Below are 17,500 nucleotides of genomic sequence, written 5' to 3'. Positions count from 1 at the left end.
AGAGAGACATAGAGAGAGAGAGAGAGAGAGAGAGAGAGAGAGAGAGAGAGCAGAGAGAGAGAGAGACATAGAGAGAGAGAGAGAGAGAGAGAGAGAGAGACATAGAGAGAGGTGTAGAAACAGAGAGGAAGGGTCCCTTGTGGCTCAGTTGGTAGATCACTGACTACTGTAAGTCTCTCTGGATAAGAGTGTCTGCTAAATGACTCACTACTGTAAGTCTCTCTGGTTAAGAGTGTCTGCTAAATGACTCACTACTGTAAGTCTCTCTGGATAAGAGTGTCTGCTAAATTACTCACTACTGTAAGTCTCTCTGGTTAAGAGTGTCTGCTAAATGACTCACTACTGTAAGTCTCTCTGGATAAGAGTGTCTGCTAAATGACTCACTACTGTAAGTCTCTCTGGATAAGAGTGTCTGCTAAATTACTCACTACTGTAAGTCTCTCTGGTTAAGAGTGTCTGCTAAATGACTCACTACTGTAAGTCTCTCTGGATAAGAGTGTCTGCTAAATGACTCACTACTGTAAGTCTCTCTGGATAAGAGTGTCTGCTAAATGACTCACTACTGTAAGTCTCTCTGGTTAAGAGTATCTGCTAAATGACTCACTACTGTAAGTCTCTCTGGTTAAGAGTGTCTGCTAAATGACTCACTACTGTAAGTCTCTCTGGTTAAGAGTGTCTGCTAAATGACTCACTACTGTAAGTCTCTCTGGATAAGAGTGTCTGCTAAATGACTCACTACTGTAAGTCTCTCTGGATAAGAGTGTCTGCTAAATGACTCACTACTGTAAGTCTCTCTGGTTAAGAGTGTCTGCTAAATGACTCACTACTGTAAGTCTCTCTGGTTAAGAGTGTCTGCTAAATGAGTGAAATGTGAGAAGAGGAGGACGAGAGGGGGAGGTGGTTTGAGCATTAATAGTCCTAGGGGTTGTGTCCTAGGGGTGTGTCCTAGGGGGTGTGTCCTATGGGTGTGTCCTACGTGTGTGTCCTAGGGGTGTCCTAGGGTTGTGTCCTAGGGGTGTGTCCTAGTTGTGTGTCCTAGGGGTGTCCTAGGGGTGTGTCCTAGGGGTGTGTCCTAGGGGTGTGTCCTACGTGTGTGTCCTAGGGGTGTCCTAGGGGTGTGTCCTAGGGGTGTGTCCTAGGGGTGTCCTAGGGGTGTGTCCTAGGGGTGTGTCCTAGGGGTGTGTCCTAGGGGTGTGTCCTAGGGGTGTGTCCTACGTGTGTGTCCTAGGGGTGTCCTAGGGGGGTGTCCTAGGGGTGTGTCCTACGTGTGTGTCCTAGGGGTGTGTCCTAGGGGTGTCCTAGGGGGGTGTCCTAGGGGTGTGTCCTACGTGTGTGTCCTAGGGGTGTCCTAGGGGGGTGTCCTACGGGTGTGTCCTAAGGGGGTGTCCTAGGGGTGTGTCCTACGTGTGTGTCCTAGGGGTGTCCTAGGGGTGTGTCCTAGGGGTGTCCTAGGGGTGTGTCCTAGGGGTGTGTCCTAGGGGTGTCCTAGGGGTGTGTCCTAGGGGTGTCCTAGGGGTGTCCTAGGGGTGTCGTGGAGGAACAGGGTTCTAGTATTGTGTACCTCAGATGATCTCTGATGTTCTCTGGTCGCATCTCATCCAGAAACTCTCTCAGGTGACGTCTGGACCCTGCATCATGGCTTGTGTCTGTGCTGGTGGGCCTTGCAAACCAGCCTGGTATGCACACACACAGGCATGTTATGTTATATAAACTACCACAGCACCCTGACTGATGGACAGATTCAGTATCACTCTCCCTGGAAATCAACGTTTATTACTCACAGGATACAACGCAATCAAATGGAATGAAACTGTGCAAGTGAAAGGCTTGCGCACGTCCTCAACATTGCAATAAATCATAAACAAGCAGTAAGACTACAGCAGTCACAATAACACTGTCAATAATAACACAGTAACACTGTCAATAATAACACTGTCAATAATAACACAGTAACACTGTCAATAATAACACAGTAACACTGTCAATAATAACACAGTAACACTGTCAATAATAACACTGTCAATAATAACACAGTAACACTGTCAATAATAACATTTTCAATAATAACACAATAACACTGTCAATAATAACACTGTCAATTATAACACAGTAACACTGTCAATAATAACACTGTCAATAATAACACAATAACGCTGTCAATAATAACACAATAACACTGTCAATAATAACACAGTAACACTGTCAATAATAACATTTTCAATAATAACACAATAACACTGTCAATAATAACACTGTCAATTATAACACAGTAACACTGTCAATAATAACACTGTCAATAATAACACAATAACGCTGTCAATAATAATACAGTAACACTGTCAATAATAACACAGTAACACTGTCAATAATAACACAGTAACACTGTCAATAATAACACAATAACACTGTCAATAATAACACAATAACACTGTCAATTATAACACAGTAACACTGTCAATAATAACACTGTCAATAATAACACAATAACGCTGTCAATAATAATACAATAACACTGTCAATAATAACACAGTAACACTGTCAATAATAACACTGTAACACTGTCAATAATAACACAATAACACTGTCAATTATAACACAGTAACACTGTCAATAATAACACTGTCAATAATAACACAATAACACTGTCAATAATAAACAGCACTGTCAATAATAACACAATAACACTGTCAATAATAACACAATAACACTGTCAATAATAACACAGTAACACTGTCAATAATAACACTGTCAATAATAACACAATAACACTGTCAATAATAACACATCACTGTCAATTATAACACAATAACACTGTCAATAATAACACCACTGTCAATAATAACACAATAACACTGTCAATAATAACACAATAACACTGTCAATAATAACACAGTAACACTGTCAATAATAACACATTAACACTGTCAATAATAACACAGTAACACTGTCAATAATAACACTGTCAATTATAACACAGTAACACTGTCAATAATAACACTGTCAATAATAACACAATAACACTGTCAATAATAACACAGTAACACTGTCAATAATAACACAATAACACTGTCAATAATAACACTGTCAATAATAACACAGTAACACTGTCAATAATAACACTGTCAATTATAACACAGTAACACTGTCAATAATAACACTGTCAATAATAACACAATAACACTGTCAATAATAACACATTAACACTGTCAATAATAACACATTAACACTGTCAATAATAACACAGTAACACTGTCAATAATAACACAGTAACACTGTCAATAATAACACAGTAACACTGTCAATAATAACACTGTCAATAATAACACAATAACACTGTCAATAATAACACAGTAACACTGTCAATAATAACACAATAACACTGTCAATAATAACACTGTCAATAATAACACATTAACACTGTCAATAATAACACAGTAACACTGTCAATAATAACACAATAACACTGTCAATAATAACACAATAACACTGTCAATAATAAAACTGTCAATAATAACACAATAACACTGTCAGTAATAACACATTAACACTGTCAATAATAACACAATAACACTGTCAATAATAACACTGTCAATAATAACACAGTAACACTGTCAATAATAACACTGTCAATAATAACACATTAACACTGTCAATAATAACACAATAACACTGTCAATAATAAAACTGTCAATAATAACACAATAACACTGTCAGTAATAACACATTAACACTGTCAATAATAACACAATAACACTGTCAATAATAACACATTAACACTGTCAATAATAACACAATAACACTGTCAATAATAACACAATAACACTGTCAATAATAACACTGTCAATAATAACACAATAACACTGTCAATAATAACACAATAACACTGTCAATAATAACACAATAACACTGTCAATAATAACACTGTCAATAATAACACAATAACACTGTCAATAATAACACAATAACACTGTCAATAATAACACAATAACACTGTCAATAATAACACTGTCAATAATAACACAATAACGCTGTCAATAATAATACAGTAACACTGTCAATAATAACACTGTCAATAATAACACAATAATGCTGTCAATAATAACACAATAACACTGTCAATAATAACACATTAACACTGTCAATAATAACACTGTCAATAATAACACAGTAACACTGTCAATAATAACACAATAACACTGTCAATAATAACACAATAACACTGTCAATAATAACACTGTCAATAATAACACAATAACACTGTCAATAATAACACAATAAAACTGTCAATAATAACACAATAACACTGTCAATAATAACACAGTAACACAGTCAATAATAACACAATAACACTGTCAATAATAACACTGTCAATAATAACACAATAACACTGTCAATAATAACACTGTCAATAATAACACAATAACACTGTCAATAATAACACAATAACGCTGTCAATAATAACACAATAACACTGTCAATAATAACACAATAACACTGTCAATAATAACACTGTCAATAATAACACAATAACACTGTCAATAATAACACTGTCAATAATAACACAATAACACTGTCAATAATAACACAATAACACTGTCAATAATAACACAGTAACACTGTCAATAATAACACTGTCAATAATAACACAATAACACTGTCAATAATAACACTGTCAATAATAACACAATAACACTGTCAATAATAACACAATAACACTGCCAATAATAACACTGTCAATAATAACACAATAACACTGTTAATAATAACACAATAACACTGTCAATAATAACACAATAACACTGTCAATAATAACACAATAACACTGTCAATAATAACACAATAACACTGTCAATAATAACACAATAACACTGTCAATAATAACACAATAACACTGTCAACAATAACACAATAACACTGTCTACAATAACAGAATAACACTGTCAATAATAACACAGTAACACTGTCAATAATAACACATTAACACTGTCAATTATAACACAATGACACTGTCAATAATAACACTGTCAATAATAACACAATAACACTGTCAATAATAACACAATGACACTGTCAATAATAACACTGTCAATAATAACACAATAACGCTGTCAATAATAACACAATAACACAGTCAACAATAACACAATAACACTGTCAATAATAACACAATAACACTGTCAATAATAACACTATAACACTGTCAATAATAACACAATAACACTGTCAATAATAACACTGTCAATAATAACACAATAAAACTGTCAATAATAACACAATAACACTGTCAATAATAACACAATAACACTGTCAATAATAACACAATAACACTGCCAATAATAACACTGTCAATAATAACACAATAACACTGTCAATAATAACACAATAACAGTGTCAATAATAACACAATAACACTGTCAATAATAACACAGTAACACTGTCAATAATAACACTGTCAATAATAACACTATCAATAATAACACAATAACATTGTCAATAATAACACAATAACACTGTCAATAATAACACAATGACACTGTCAATAATAACACAATGACACTGTCAATAATAACACTGTCAATAATAACACAATAACGCTGTCAATAATAACACAATAACACTGTCAACAATAACACAGTAACACTGTCAATAATAACACTGTCAATAATAACACTGTCAATAATAACACAATAACACTGTCAATAATAACACTGTCAATAATAACACAATAACACTGTCAATAATAACACTGTCAATAATAACACAATAAAACTGTCAATAATAGCACAATAACACTGTCAATAATAACACAGTAACACTGTCAATAATAACACAATAACACTGTCAATAATAACACAATAACACTGCCAATAATAACACTGTCAATAATAACACAATAATACTGTCAATAATAACACTGTCAATAATAACACAATAACACTGTCAATAATAACACAATAACACTGTCAATAATAACACAATAACACTGTCATTAATAACACTGTCAATAATAACACAATAACACTGTCAATAATAACACAATAACACTGTCAATAATAACATTGTCAATAATAACACAATAACACTGTCAATAATAACACAATAAAACTGTCAATAATAACACAATAACACTGTCAATAATAACACAGTAACACTGTCAATAATAACACAATAACACTGTCAATAATAACACAATAACACTGCCAATAATAACACTGTCAATAATAACACAATAACACTGTCAATAATAACACTGTCAATAATAACACAATGACACGGTCAATAATAACACAATAACACTGTCAATAATAACACAGTAACACTGTCAATAATAACGCAATAACACTGTCAATAATAACACAATAACACTGCCAATAATAACACTGTCAATAATAACACAATAACACTGTCAATAATAACACTGTCAATAATAACACAATAACACTGTCAATAATAACACAATAACACTGTCAATAATAACACAGTAACACTGTCAATAATAACACTGTCAATAATAACACTGTCAATAATAACACAATGACACTGTCAATAATAACACAATAACACTGTCAGTAATAACACAGTAACACTGTCAATAATAACACTGTCAATAATAACACTGTCAATAATAACACAATGACACTGTCAATAATAACACAATAACACTGTCAATAATAACACAGTAACACTGTCAATAATAACACTGTCAATAATAACACAATGACACTGTCAATAATAACACAATAACACTGTCAGTAATAACACAATAACACTGTCAATAATAACACTGTCAATAATAACACAATAACACTTTCAATAATAACACTGTCAATAATAACACAATAACACTGTCAATAATAACAAAGTATACAGTCGTGGCCAAAAGTTTTGAGAATGACACAAATATACATTTTCACAAAGTTTGCTGCTTCAGTGTCTTTAGATATATTTGTCAGATGTTACTATGGAATACTGAAGTATAATTACAAGCATTTCATATGACAATTACATGAAGTTGATGCAAAGAGTCAATAATTGCAGTGTTTACCCTGTCAATTAACTTCTGGGCCACATCCTGACTGATGGCAGCCCATTCTTGCATAATCAATGCTTGGAGTTTGTCAGAATTTGTGGGTTTTTGTTTGTCCACCCGCCTCTTGAGGATTGACCACAAGTTCTCAATGGGATTAAAGTCTGGGGAGTTTCCTGGCCATGGACCCAAAATATTGATGTTTTGTTCCCCAAGCCACTTAGTTATCACTTTTGCCTTATGGCAAGGTGCTCCATCATGCTGGAAAAGGCATTGTTCGTCACCAAACTGTTCCTGGATTGTTGGGAGAAGTTGCTCTCGGAGGATGTGTTGGTACCATTCTTTATTCATGGCTGTGTTCTTAGGCAAAATTGTGAGTGAGCCCACTCCCTTGGCTGATAAGCAACCCCACACATGAATGGTCTCAGGATGCTTTACTGTTGGCATGACACAGGACTGACGGTAGCGCTCACCTTGTCTTCTCTGGACAAGATTTTTTCCGGATGCCCCATACAATCGGAAAGGGGATTCATCAGAGAAAATGACTACCCCAGTCCTCAGCAGTCCAATCCCTGTACCTTTTGCAGAATATCAGTCTGTCCCTGATGTTTTTCCTGGAGAGAAGTGGCTTCTTTGCTGCCCTTCTTGACACCAGGCCATCCTCCAAAAGTCTTTGCCTCACTGTGTGTGCAGATGCACTCACACCTGCCTGCTGCCATTCCTGAGCAAGCTCTGTACTGGTGGTGCCCCATTCCCGCAGCTGAATCAACTTTAGGAGATGGTCCTGGTGCTTGCTGGACTTTCTTGGGCGACCTGAAGCCTTCTTCACAACAATTGAACCGCTCTCTTTGAAGTTCTTGATGATCTGATAAATGGTTGATTTAGGTGCAATCTTACTGGCAGCAATATCCTTGCCTGTGAAGCCCTTTTTGTGCAAAGCAATGATGACGGCACGTGTTCCCTTGCAGCTAACCATGATTGACAGAGGAAGAACAATGATTCCAAGCACCACCCTGCTTTTGAAGCTTCCAGTCTGTTATTCGAACTCAATCAGCATGACAGAGTGATCTCCAGCCTTGTCCTCGTCAACACTCACACCTGTGTTAACGAGAGAATCACTGACATGATGTCAGCTGGTCCTTTTGTGGCAGGGCTGAAATGCAGTGAAATGTTTTTTGGGGGGATTCAGTTCATTTGCATGGCAAAGAGGGACTTTGCAATTAATTGCAATTCATCTGATCACTCTTCATAACATTCTGGAGTATATGCAAATTGGCATCATACAAACTGAGGCAGCAGACTGTGAAAATTCATATTTGTGTCATTCTCAAAACTTTTGGCCAGACTGTATTTGGCTAAGGTGTATGTAAACTTCCCAACTTCAACTGTAGGTCACAGTTCATCTCAGAGCTGACTGAGGAATGTAGTCACATATGGTCACTTGTGTGCGTTTATCCCACTCCACTATGTTGATTCCTCAATAGAGGAACGTGTTATTTGACAAGACAATAAGCGTTTTTTTAACCCTGTGTTAAGACTACTTTTTCCTATTCAGACTGTTACACTGCGATTTCAGACGTTTGAAAAGATACTTAGCGAACTATAACATTCCTTTCTCCGTGCTCACCAAAAAATAAAACAATTGCCTCAGACAGATGCATATTATAGTTCTTAAACGTGGTATTATTATTCACTTCACTATGAAATGCAAAAGTAACAAAAGCTTACAATACCACCACCACTATCATTCGTCAGTAAAAGGAAACTTTAACTTCTTAAAATGTGTTTAATTTATGGATAATCATCGCCAAAAATGTCATTATAACTCACCTATTATAAACCCGGTCAGGAAAAACGACGTTATAACGATGAGCCAACAAATCCACTGCACAAGCCTGCTTTCGGTTTTCATTGTCCCGCTTGGTAACACTCCGAAACACCGACCGCATTCAACAAGTTAATGGAGTGTATGTGTGTGAAAAGCAGAGAGAGAGAGAAAGAGAAAGAGAGAGAGGGAGGGAGGGGGGGGGCTGTCAAAAGTGTCCGAGAGAGAATATACAGAGGGAGAGTAGAAAGCGGTGGAGGAGAGGGGAGAGTTTTACTGCAGTAGGCCTAGATCTACAACTATAAATTACATTTTCAACTTAAATATCATATAATTACCTCGTTTGTCTGAGTTTCTGGTAGTTTATATAAAATAGTTCTGTGTCATTTTCCCACACTCTTGTGCAGCCGGCGGTCGCGCTTGACCCCTTGCGCCCAGTCCGGCCCCTGCGCAGCTCCAGGACAGCTGCGGGCGGCCTGAGCCTCTTTCATGCGGTGGGCTCGAGCGTGAAGCTCTGGAATGTGCGCTGGGGGAACGTTCCAAGAGTGACACTGCGTCAGCAGCAGACACAGACCTGATTCAGACGTCTGCCTCTGCCTGCCTAACCTAACGTAGCAGTCGTACAATTACACAGGTGAGGAGTAAGTGCAACGGTGCCTGCCTGTAGTATGTGTCCGCACAATTGACTCTGCAAAGAGGTCTCGACCTTCATGGCACAGGTCTGTGTAGGCTATATATAAACCTGTAGACTAGTGCAGTTTCTGGTTCAAGCCCAGCCATAGCTGTACACCCATGCTAGTGATTTATAGTGGTGATTGTGAACAACATATTAATATAACACTGTCAACGTGTTTTTGGGTGCGATTGGTGGCAATCTATCTTCTGAGTTGTAGTGAGCGGTTATAGCCAGGGTGAGGCACTAGTAGCCTGTTGCCTAAACTAGACCTAAACCCTTTTTCAAAAGCAGGCAAGGACAGAGGAGAGGACTCGAGCAAAAACAATTGAGATTATCCCACTGTTTTATTGCAGACTCCTGTAATGAAGAAACTTTCCTCTTTTGCTGTCTCTTAAAATGTCTATTTGACAAAACATTGGTGATAATACAAAAGGTTCAGGATAGCAGCACTGTCATATAATAACTGTTAGCTCTTTCATGTTTACAATTCAAGAGGCTATGCCCCCTTCTATGCTTTTCTGTCTGCGTTTTATCTAGGCTAGTCATCATTCATTTGGGAGACTACGTTGTTACCTACAGGTTACTCTCTCGGGCAAATGTCCAGGGCCCCGACGTTGCACTCCCTGCTCTATAATAACCTACCGTTTTTTTCATGTTGCTTTCACCGCAGACACAACAGTGGACACTGAAGAACCGTGGAAAATTACCCACACGACCATCGAGTGCCGTGGCGCCCTCACCCGTTAGAAAAAGAGAAAGACGGGGGAGAAAGAGAGAGGGAGGGGAGGACGAGAAAACGACAAGCCGGTTCGCCGGTGCTAAAACACTCCACGCCGTGCACAAGGACGCCGGGACAGAAATGCCCCCCAAAGACTTGCGAGACATTAGAGTGCCAGTTTATCGGGAGTGATCCGCAAAGAGACGGGCTTGTGTCACTGGTAGGCGGAGATTCGGAGTCAAACAAAAGGGATTGATTTTCCATAAGCTCCCAAACTGGAAAACTTGGCGGCGGTCGGTGCGGCTGAAACATGGCTTTGTCAGTGCGGAGTTGGGTCGCGAACGAGGGAGGAAAACACTTGGTTCTGGTAAGAATAGTACAACCTAATCCCGAGACAACACTTTTATTACAGTATTACACTGTTATGACATGTTTTTACTATTGCAAAGAAAAGTAACTGAGTGGAGCTGTTGCAATTTACAATCCCGATCCTAACTGGGAATTGGATAGCAGCCTAACTAACACTTGAAAAGAGTGCTGTGGTCATTGGACGTTGTCATCATCAATCATTATCAATAATCAGATTCATCTTCATCTTCATCATCAGCACCACTGACATCTTATTTGTGTGTGTGTGTGTGTGTGTGTGTATATGTGTGTGTGTGTGTGTATGTGTGTATATGTGTGTGTGTGTGTGTGTGTGTGTGTGTGTGTGTGTGTGTGTGCTAGGTGCTGTGGCTGGGAGCTAACACCTTGCTGTTCATGAGGACGTTCCTATTGTACTACTGTGGGCAGCAGTACCACTACCTCCATCAGATGCTCGGGGTAAGACGCCAGTCCAGCACACTGCTATTATACCGTGATCACAGAACAGAATGTATGGCAGGGATCATCAACTAGATACAGCTTCTAGAGCGGATGGTCGGGGGCCAGAACATAATTACAAATCATTTATAGACTGCAGATAGACCGCAAAAAGCCCAAACAGAGATAATATTTGACTAAAACACAATAATTTCAAACCTTGCTTACATTTGTATACAATCACACGTGTCTCTCTATTATGCGTGGGAATACTTGGGAACAGATTTACAAAATTAATATCACCTGGAGCTGATTTCTTGGATTTTTGAAAATATTTTTGCTTAGAAAACTTGGGGGGCCAAATAAAACTACAAGTGGGCCAAATTCGGGCCCGCGGGCCGTCATTTGAGGAACTCCTGGTGTATGGGGTGTGTGTATGTACTGTATGTAACACCCATACACACTTTATTTTTAGGGTTAGGGGGTTCCTATTCAGTCGTTGATAGTTATATAAAGACTCTGGATGGAGCCCAGGGACTTGGTGACATTCAGTTGATGCTCTGTGAGCATGGTGTATTTGTTGTCACAAGTCGTTGTGGGTCGCCGGTTTAGGCCACTAAAACAGCTACTTGTCCTTCACAATCAAACAAATGCCATTTCAATGCTTTGAGACATATTTTCTTGACTGTTTGGTCTATTGGCCTCTCACGCTAATATAAATGTTTTTATTTAAATATAACTCTGATGTTGTTGTTATACCTTGCATACAGTTACCATTCCACAGCTGAACCTGGTCTAAAAGAGCACTAAGGCAGACTGTCAGGATCCTTAGCCCTAGCTCAGTGACACTGGTACCAGTGGTCATAACCTAGGGCCAGGAGTTGTTCCTGACTACATGACCTTACCAGGAAAAACTCTAGTGCAAAATAAATATGGAAGTTAATCTAAAAGGCAGTAACTCCCCCACACACCTCTGGCAGGCGATCTGTATGAAGTAGGTGAGCCCTTCATACACTCCTCATACTTCTAGAAGGGCAAGTGTGGGCACGCCACTGGTCTCTGAATGAATTCCTGGGTAGCAGCTTTACACACGTGTGAGAGAGAGACAAACAGAGAGAGAGAGAGAGAGCCAGAGAGACTGAGGCAGAGAGACTGAGGCAGAGAGAGAGGCAGAGAGAAAGGCAGAGAGACTGAGGCAGAGAGACTGAGGCAGAGAGACTGAGGCAGAGAGAAAGGCAGAGAGACTGAGGCGGAGAGACAGGCAGAGAGACAGGCAGAGAGACAGGCAGAGAAACTGAGGCAGAGAGAGAGAAAGAGGCAGCGCGAGAGAGACAGAGAGAGAGGCAGATAGAGAGAAAAACAAAGAACAAACAGCAAAAACACATACATGATCAATTAAACAGTTTAGAGTCAGCTATTAAAGACTACCAGAACCCACTGGATTCTCCAATTACACTCAACAAAATATAAAGAGTTTACTGAGTTACAGTTCATATAAGGATATCAGTCAATTGAAATACATTAATTAGGCCCTAGTCTAGGTATGTCACATGACTGGGAATACAGATATGCACCTGTTGGTCACAGATACCTTAAAAAAGGCAGAGGCGTGGATCAGAAAATCAGTCAGTATCTGGTGTGACCACCATTTGCCTCATGCAGCGCGACACATCTCTTTCGCATAGAGTTGATCAGGCTGTTGATTGTGGCCTGTGGAATCTTGTCCCACTCCTCTTCAACGGCTGTGTGAAGTTGCTGGATTTTGGAGGGAACTGGAACACGCTGTCGTACACGTTGATCCAGGGCATCCCAAACATGCTCAATGGGTGACATGTCTGGTGAGTATGCAGGCCATGGAAGAACTGGGACATTTTCAGCTTCCTGGAATTGTGTACAGATCCTTGTGACATAGGGCCGTGCATTATCATGCTGAAACATGAGGTGATGGCAGTGGATAAATGACACAACAATAGCCCTCAGGATCTCGTCACATTCTCTGGTAACAGCTCTGGTGGACATTCATGCAGTCAGCCTGCCAATAGCACGCTCCCTCAAAACTTGAGACATCTGTGGCATTGTGTTGTGTGACAAAACTGCACATTTTACAGTGGCCTTTGTTGTCCCCAGCACAAGGTGCATCTGATCATGCTGTTTCATCAGCTTCTTGATATGCCACACCTTCCAGGTGGATGGATTATCTTGGCAAAGATAAATGCTCACTAACAGGGATGTAAACAAATTTGTGCACAAAATTTGAGAGAAATATGCTTTTTGTGCATATGGAATATTTCTGGGAACTTTTATTTCAGCTCATGAAACATGGGACCAACACTTTACATGTTGCGTTTATATTTTTGTTCAGTATGAACTATAGGACAAAATACAAACCCTTCAACCCAAAAAGGCCTGTGGTGTTGATGGCATCCTAAATGAAATGATAAAATATCTTTCCCAATATTTAGAACCAAGGACCGATGACCCCAATCCACAAAAGTGGAGACAAATTTGACCCCAATAACTACCGTTGGATATGCGTCACTAGCAACCTTGGGAAAATCCTCTGCATGATCATTAACGTTAACAGCAGAAAAACAATGTCCTGAGCAAATGTCAAGTTGGCTTTTTACCACATTACCCTACGACAGACCACATATAGTTGAAGTTGGAAGTTTACATACACCTTAGCCAAATCCATTTAAACTCAGTTTTTCACAATTCCTGACATTTAATCCCAGTAAAAAATCCCTGTCTTAGGTCAGTTAGGATCATCACTTTATTTTAAGAATGTGAAATGTCAGAATAATAGGAGAGAATGATTTATTTCATCTTTTATTTGTTTCATCACATTCCCAGTGGGTCAGAAGTTTACATACACTCAATTAGTATTTGGTAGCATTGCCTTTAAATTGTTTAACTTGGGTCAAAGGTTTCGTGTAGCCTTCCACAAGCTTCCCACAATAAGTTGAGTGAATTTTGTCCCATTCCTCCTGACAGAGCTGGTGTAACTGAGTCAGATTTGTAGGCCTCCTTGCTCGCACACGCTTTTTCAGTTCTTCCCACAACATTTCTACAGGATTGAGGTCAGGGCTTTGTGATGGCCACTCCAATACCTTGACTTTGTTGTCCTTAAGCCAATTTGCCACAACTTTGGAAGTATGCTTGGGGTCATTGACCATTTGGAAGACCCATTTGCGACCAAGCTTTAACTTCCTGACTGATGTCTTGAGATGTTGCTTCAATATATCCACAAAATGTTCCTTCTCATGATGCCATCTATTTTGTGAAGTGCACCAGTCCCTCCTGCAGCAAAGCACCCCCACAACATGATGCTGCCACCCCCGTGTTTCACGGTTGGGATGGTGTTCTTTGGTTTGCAAGCCTCACCATTTCCTCCAAACATAACGATGGTCGTTATGGCCAAACAGTTCAATTTTAGTATCATCAGACCAGATGACATTTCTCCAAAAAGTACGATCTTTGTCCCCATGTGCATTTGCAAACCGTAGTCTGGCTTTTTTATGGCGGTTTTGGAGCAGTGGCTTATTCCTTGCTGAGCGGCCTTTCAGGTTATGTCGATATAGGACTCGTTTTACTGTGGATATAGATACTTTGTACCTGTTTCCTCCAGAATCTTCACAAGGTCCTTTGCTGTTGTTCTGGGATTGATTTACTCTTTTCACACCAAAGTACGTTAATCTCTAGGAGACTGAATGTGTCTCCTTCCTGAGCGGTATGACGCCTGCGTGGTCCCATGGTGTTTATACTAGCGTACTATTGTTTGTACAGATGAACGTGGTATCTTCAGGCATTTGGAAATTGCTCCCAAGAATGAACCAGACTTGTGGAGGTCTATAATTTTTTTTCTGAGGTCTTGGCTGATTTCTTTTGATTTTCCCATGATGTCAAGCAAAGAGGCACTGAGTTTGAAGGTAGGCCTTGAAATACATCCACAGGTACACCTCCAATTGACTGAAATTATGTCAATTAGCCTGTCAGAAGCTTCTAAAGCCATGACATCATTTTCTGGAATTTTCCAAGCTGTTTAAAGGCACAGTCAAATTAGTGTATGTAAACTTCTGACCCACTGGAATTGTGATACAGTGAATTATAAGTGAAATAATCTGTCTGAAAACAATTGTTGGAAAAATGACTTGTGTCATGCACAAAGTAGATGTCCTAACTTTCCAAAACTATAGTTTGTTAACAAGAAATTTGTGGAGTGGTTGAAAAACGAGTTTTAATGACTCCAACCTAAGTGTATGTAAACTTCCGACTTCAACTGTACATACTTTTTTTAGAATATACCTTTATTATTCCCCTCAAACCACCCCTCCCTCAATTGGAGTAAACGAATAAACAATTACACTTGGGCTTCTACCTTGAGTTTACACATATTATACACATTTTAGAGATACGATCTATTTTACAATAGTTATATTTTGTTTGTTTTTAGTTCTTCCTCTATTTCCGATGTCTATCCAGTTTGATTTCTATTTGTAACTATGCTATTTTACAACATTTCTGAACCTATATACATTTTACTGACCCCAGTTTTACATTGGTTATCTTGTTGTTATTAGTCCCACACTTCAGCTCCATTCAACCCCTCCCATCTATCTCCTATGTTAGTTTGTTGGTGATGTGGACATCCGATGAGTGTCAGAGCCGGTGTAGCATGATTCGATCTTAGTCCTGTATTGATGCTTTGCCTGTTTGATGGTTAGTCGGAGGGCATAGCGGGATTTCTTATAGGCTTCCCACTCCTTGAAAGCAGCAGCTCTAGCCTTTAGCTCAGTACGGATGTTGCCTGTAATCCATGGCTTCTGGTTGGGGTATGTACGTACGGTCACTGTGGGGACGACGTCTTCGATGCACTTATTGATGAAGCCAATGACAGATGTGGTGTACTCTTCAATTCCATCGGAAGAATCCCGGAACATATTCCAGTCTGTGCTTGCAAAGCAGTTCTGTAGCTTAGCATCTGCTTCATCTGACCACTTTTTTATTGATCGAGTCACTGGTGCTTCCTGCTTTAATTTTTGCTTGTTAGCAGGAATCAGGAGGATAGAATTATGGTCAGATTTGCCAAATGGAGGGTGAGGGAGAGCTTTGTGTGCGTCTCTGTGTGTGGAGTAAAGCTGGTCCAGAGTTTTTTTTTACCTCTGGTTGCACATTTAACATGCTGATAGAAATTTGGTAAGACGGACTTAATTTTCCCACGTTAAAGTCCACGGCCAATAGGAGCGCCGCCTTTGGTTTTCCTGTTTGCTTATGGTGGAATACAGCTCATTGAGTGCGGTCTTAGTGCATCAAACTGTGGTGGTATGTAGACAGCTACAAAAAATACAGATGAAAACTCTCTCTGTAGATAGTGTGGTCTACTGCTTATCATGAGATACTCTACCTCAGGCGAGCAAAACCTTAAGACTTCCTTAGATATCGTGCACCATCTGTTATTTACAAAAATACATAGTCCGCTGCCCCTTGTCTTACCAGACGCCGCTGTTCTATCCTGCCGTACATCGTATAACCAGCCAGCTGTATGTTGATAATGTCATCGTTCAGCCACGACTCCGTGAAGCATAAGATATTACTGTTTTGAATGTCCCATTGGTAGTTTAATCTTCCGCTTTGGTCATCGATTTTATTTTCCGAAGATTTCACGTTTGCTAGCAGAATGGAAGGAAGTGGGGGTTTATTCGATTGCCTACGAATTCTCAGAAGGCAGCCTGCCCTATGGCCCCTTTTTCTCCGCCGTCTGTTCACGCAAATGACTATGATCTGGGCCTGTTCCTGGGAGAGCAGTATATCATTCACGTCAGGCTCGTCGGACTCGTTAAAGGAAAAAAAGGATTCTGCCAGTCCGTGGTGAGTAATCACAGTCCTGATGTCCAGAAGTTATTTTCTGTCATAAGAGATGGTAGCAGCAACATTATGCACAAAATAAGTAAAAAAATAAGTTACAAACAACGCAAAGAAACAAACAAAAAAACACAATTGGATAGGAACACGTAAAACGTCAGCCAACTTACATAAAAATTAGAGACATATATTACACAGATCAACAAAGAATTTGAAAACAAATCCAATTTTTTTCTATTAGGTGAAATACCAGTGTGCCACCACAGCAGCAAGATTTATGACCTGTTGCCACAAGAGAAGGGCAACCAGTGGAACACAAACACCATATTAAATACAACTTATGTAAATTCGTCTTTATTCTTTAAAAAACATTTTGGAGTGTAATGTTTACTGTTCATTTCCCTTGTTTATTTCCCTTTTGTTTATTGTGTATTTCACATGCTTTGGCAGTATGTTTCTCATGCCAATAAAGCCCTTAAATTGAAATTGAATTGAGAGAGAGGCAGACAGAGCGAGATGTGTGTGTGTGTGTGTGCTGCATAGACTTTGCATGTGGGGGACAAATCCCTGCAAAAGAGATCTTATCTC

General features: G+C 39.2%; 2 protein-coding genes across 4 annotated transcripts in view; one reads left to right on the top strand and one right to left on the bottom strand.

The window, feature by feature from the left end:
- naalad2 (N-acetylated alpha-linked acidic dipeptidase 2) overlaps positions 1-9,023 on the bottom strand; it is a 24,170-nt gene extending 15,147 nt beyond the window's left edge. Inside the window, exons 1-2 of the mRNA XM_045704001.1 lie at positions 8,858-9,023; positions 1,562-1,673 (exon numbers count right to left, since the gene is read on the bottom strand). Coding sequence (XP_045559957.1) covers positions 1,562-1,673; positions 8,858-8,939 — 194 coding nt within the window. The 5' untranslated portion in view covers positions 8,940-9,023. The remainder of the gene's footprint in view (positions 1-1,561; positions 1,674-8,857) is intronic.
- Positions 9,024-10,096: 1,073 nt separating this feature from the next.
- nox4 (NADPH oxidase 4) overlaps positions 10,097-17,500 on the top strand; it is a 176,093-nt gene continuing 168,689 nt past the window's right edge. The window contains exons 1-2 of one of the 3 annotated variants that reach the window (XM_045704003.1): positions 10,097-10,613; positions 10,976-11,071. In XM_045704003.1, coding sequence (XP_045559959.1) covers positions 10,557-10,613; positions 10,976-11,071 — 153 coding nt within the window. In that variant the 5' untranslated portion in view covers positions 10,097-10,556. The remainder of the gene's footprint in view (positions 10,614-10,975; positions 11,072-17,500) is intronic. The other 2 variants (XM_014163465.2, XM_045704002.1) reach the window with 2 other exon arrangements.

This window comes from Salmo salar, chromosome ssa20 (assembly GCF_905237065.1).
Source record: "Salmo salar chromosome ssa20, Ssal_v3.1, whole genome shotgun sequence".
Classification (NCBI taxonomy): Eukaryota; Metazoa; Chordata; class Actinopteri; order Salmoniformes; family Salmonidae; genus Salmo; species Salmo salar.
The sequence above is the reverse complement of the archived record's forward strand: the minus strand, read 5'-3'. Positions and strand labels throughout refer to the sequence as shown.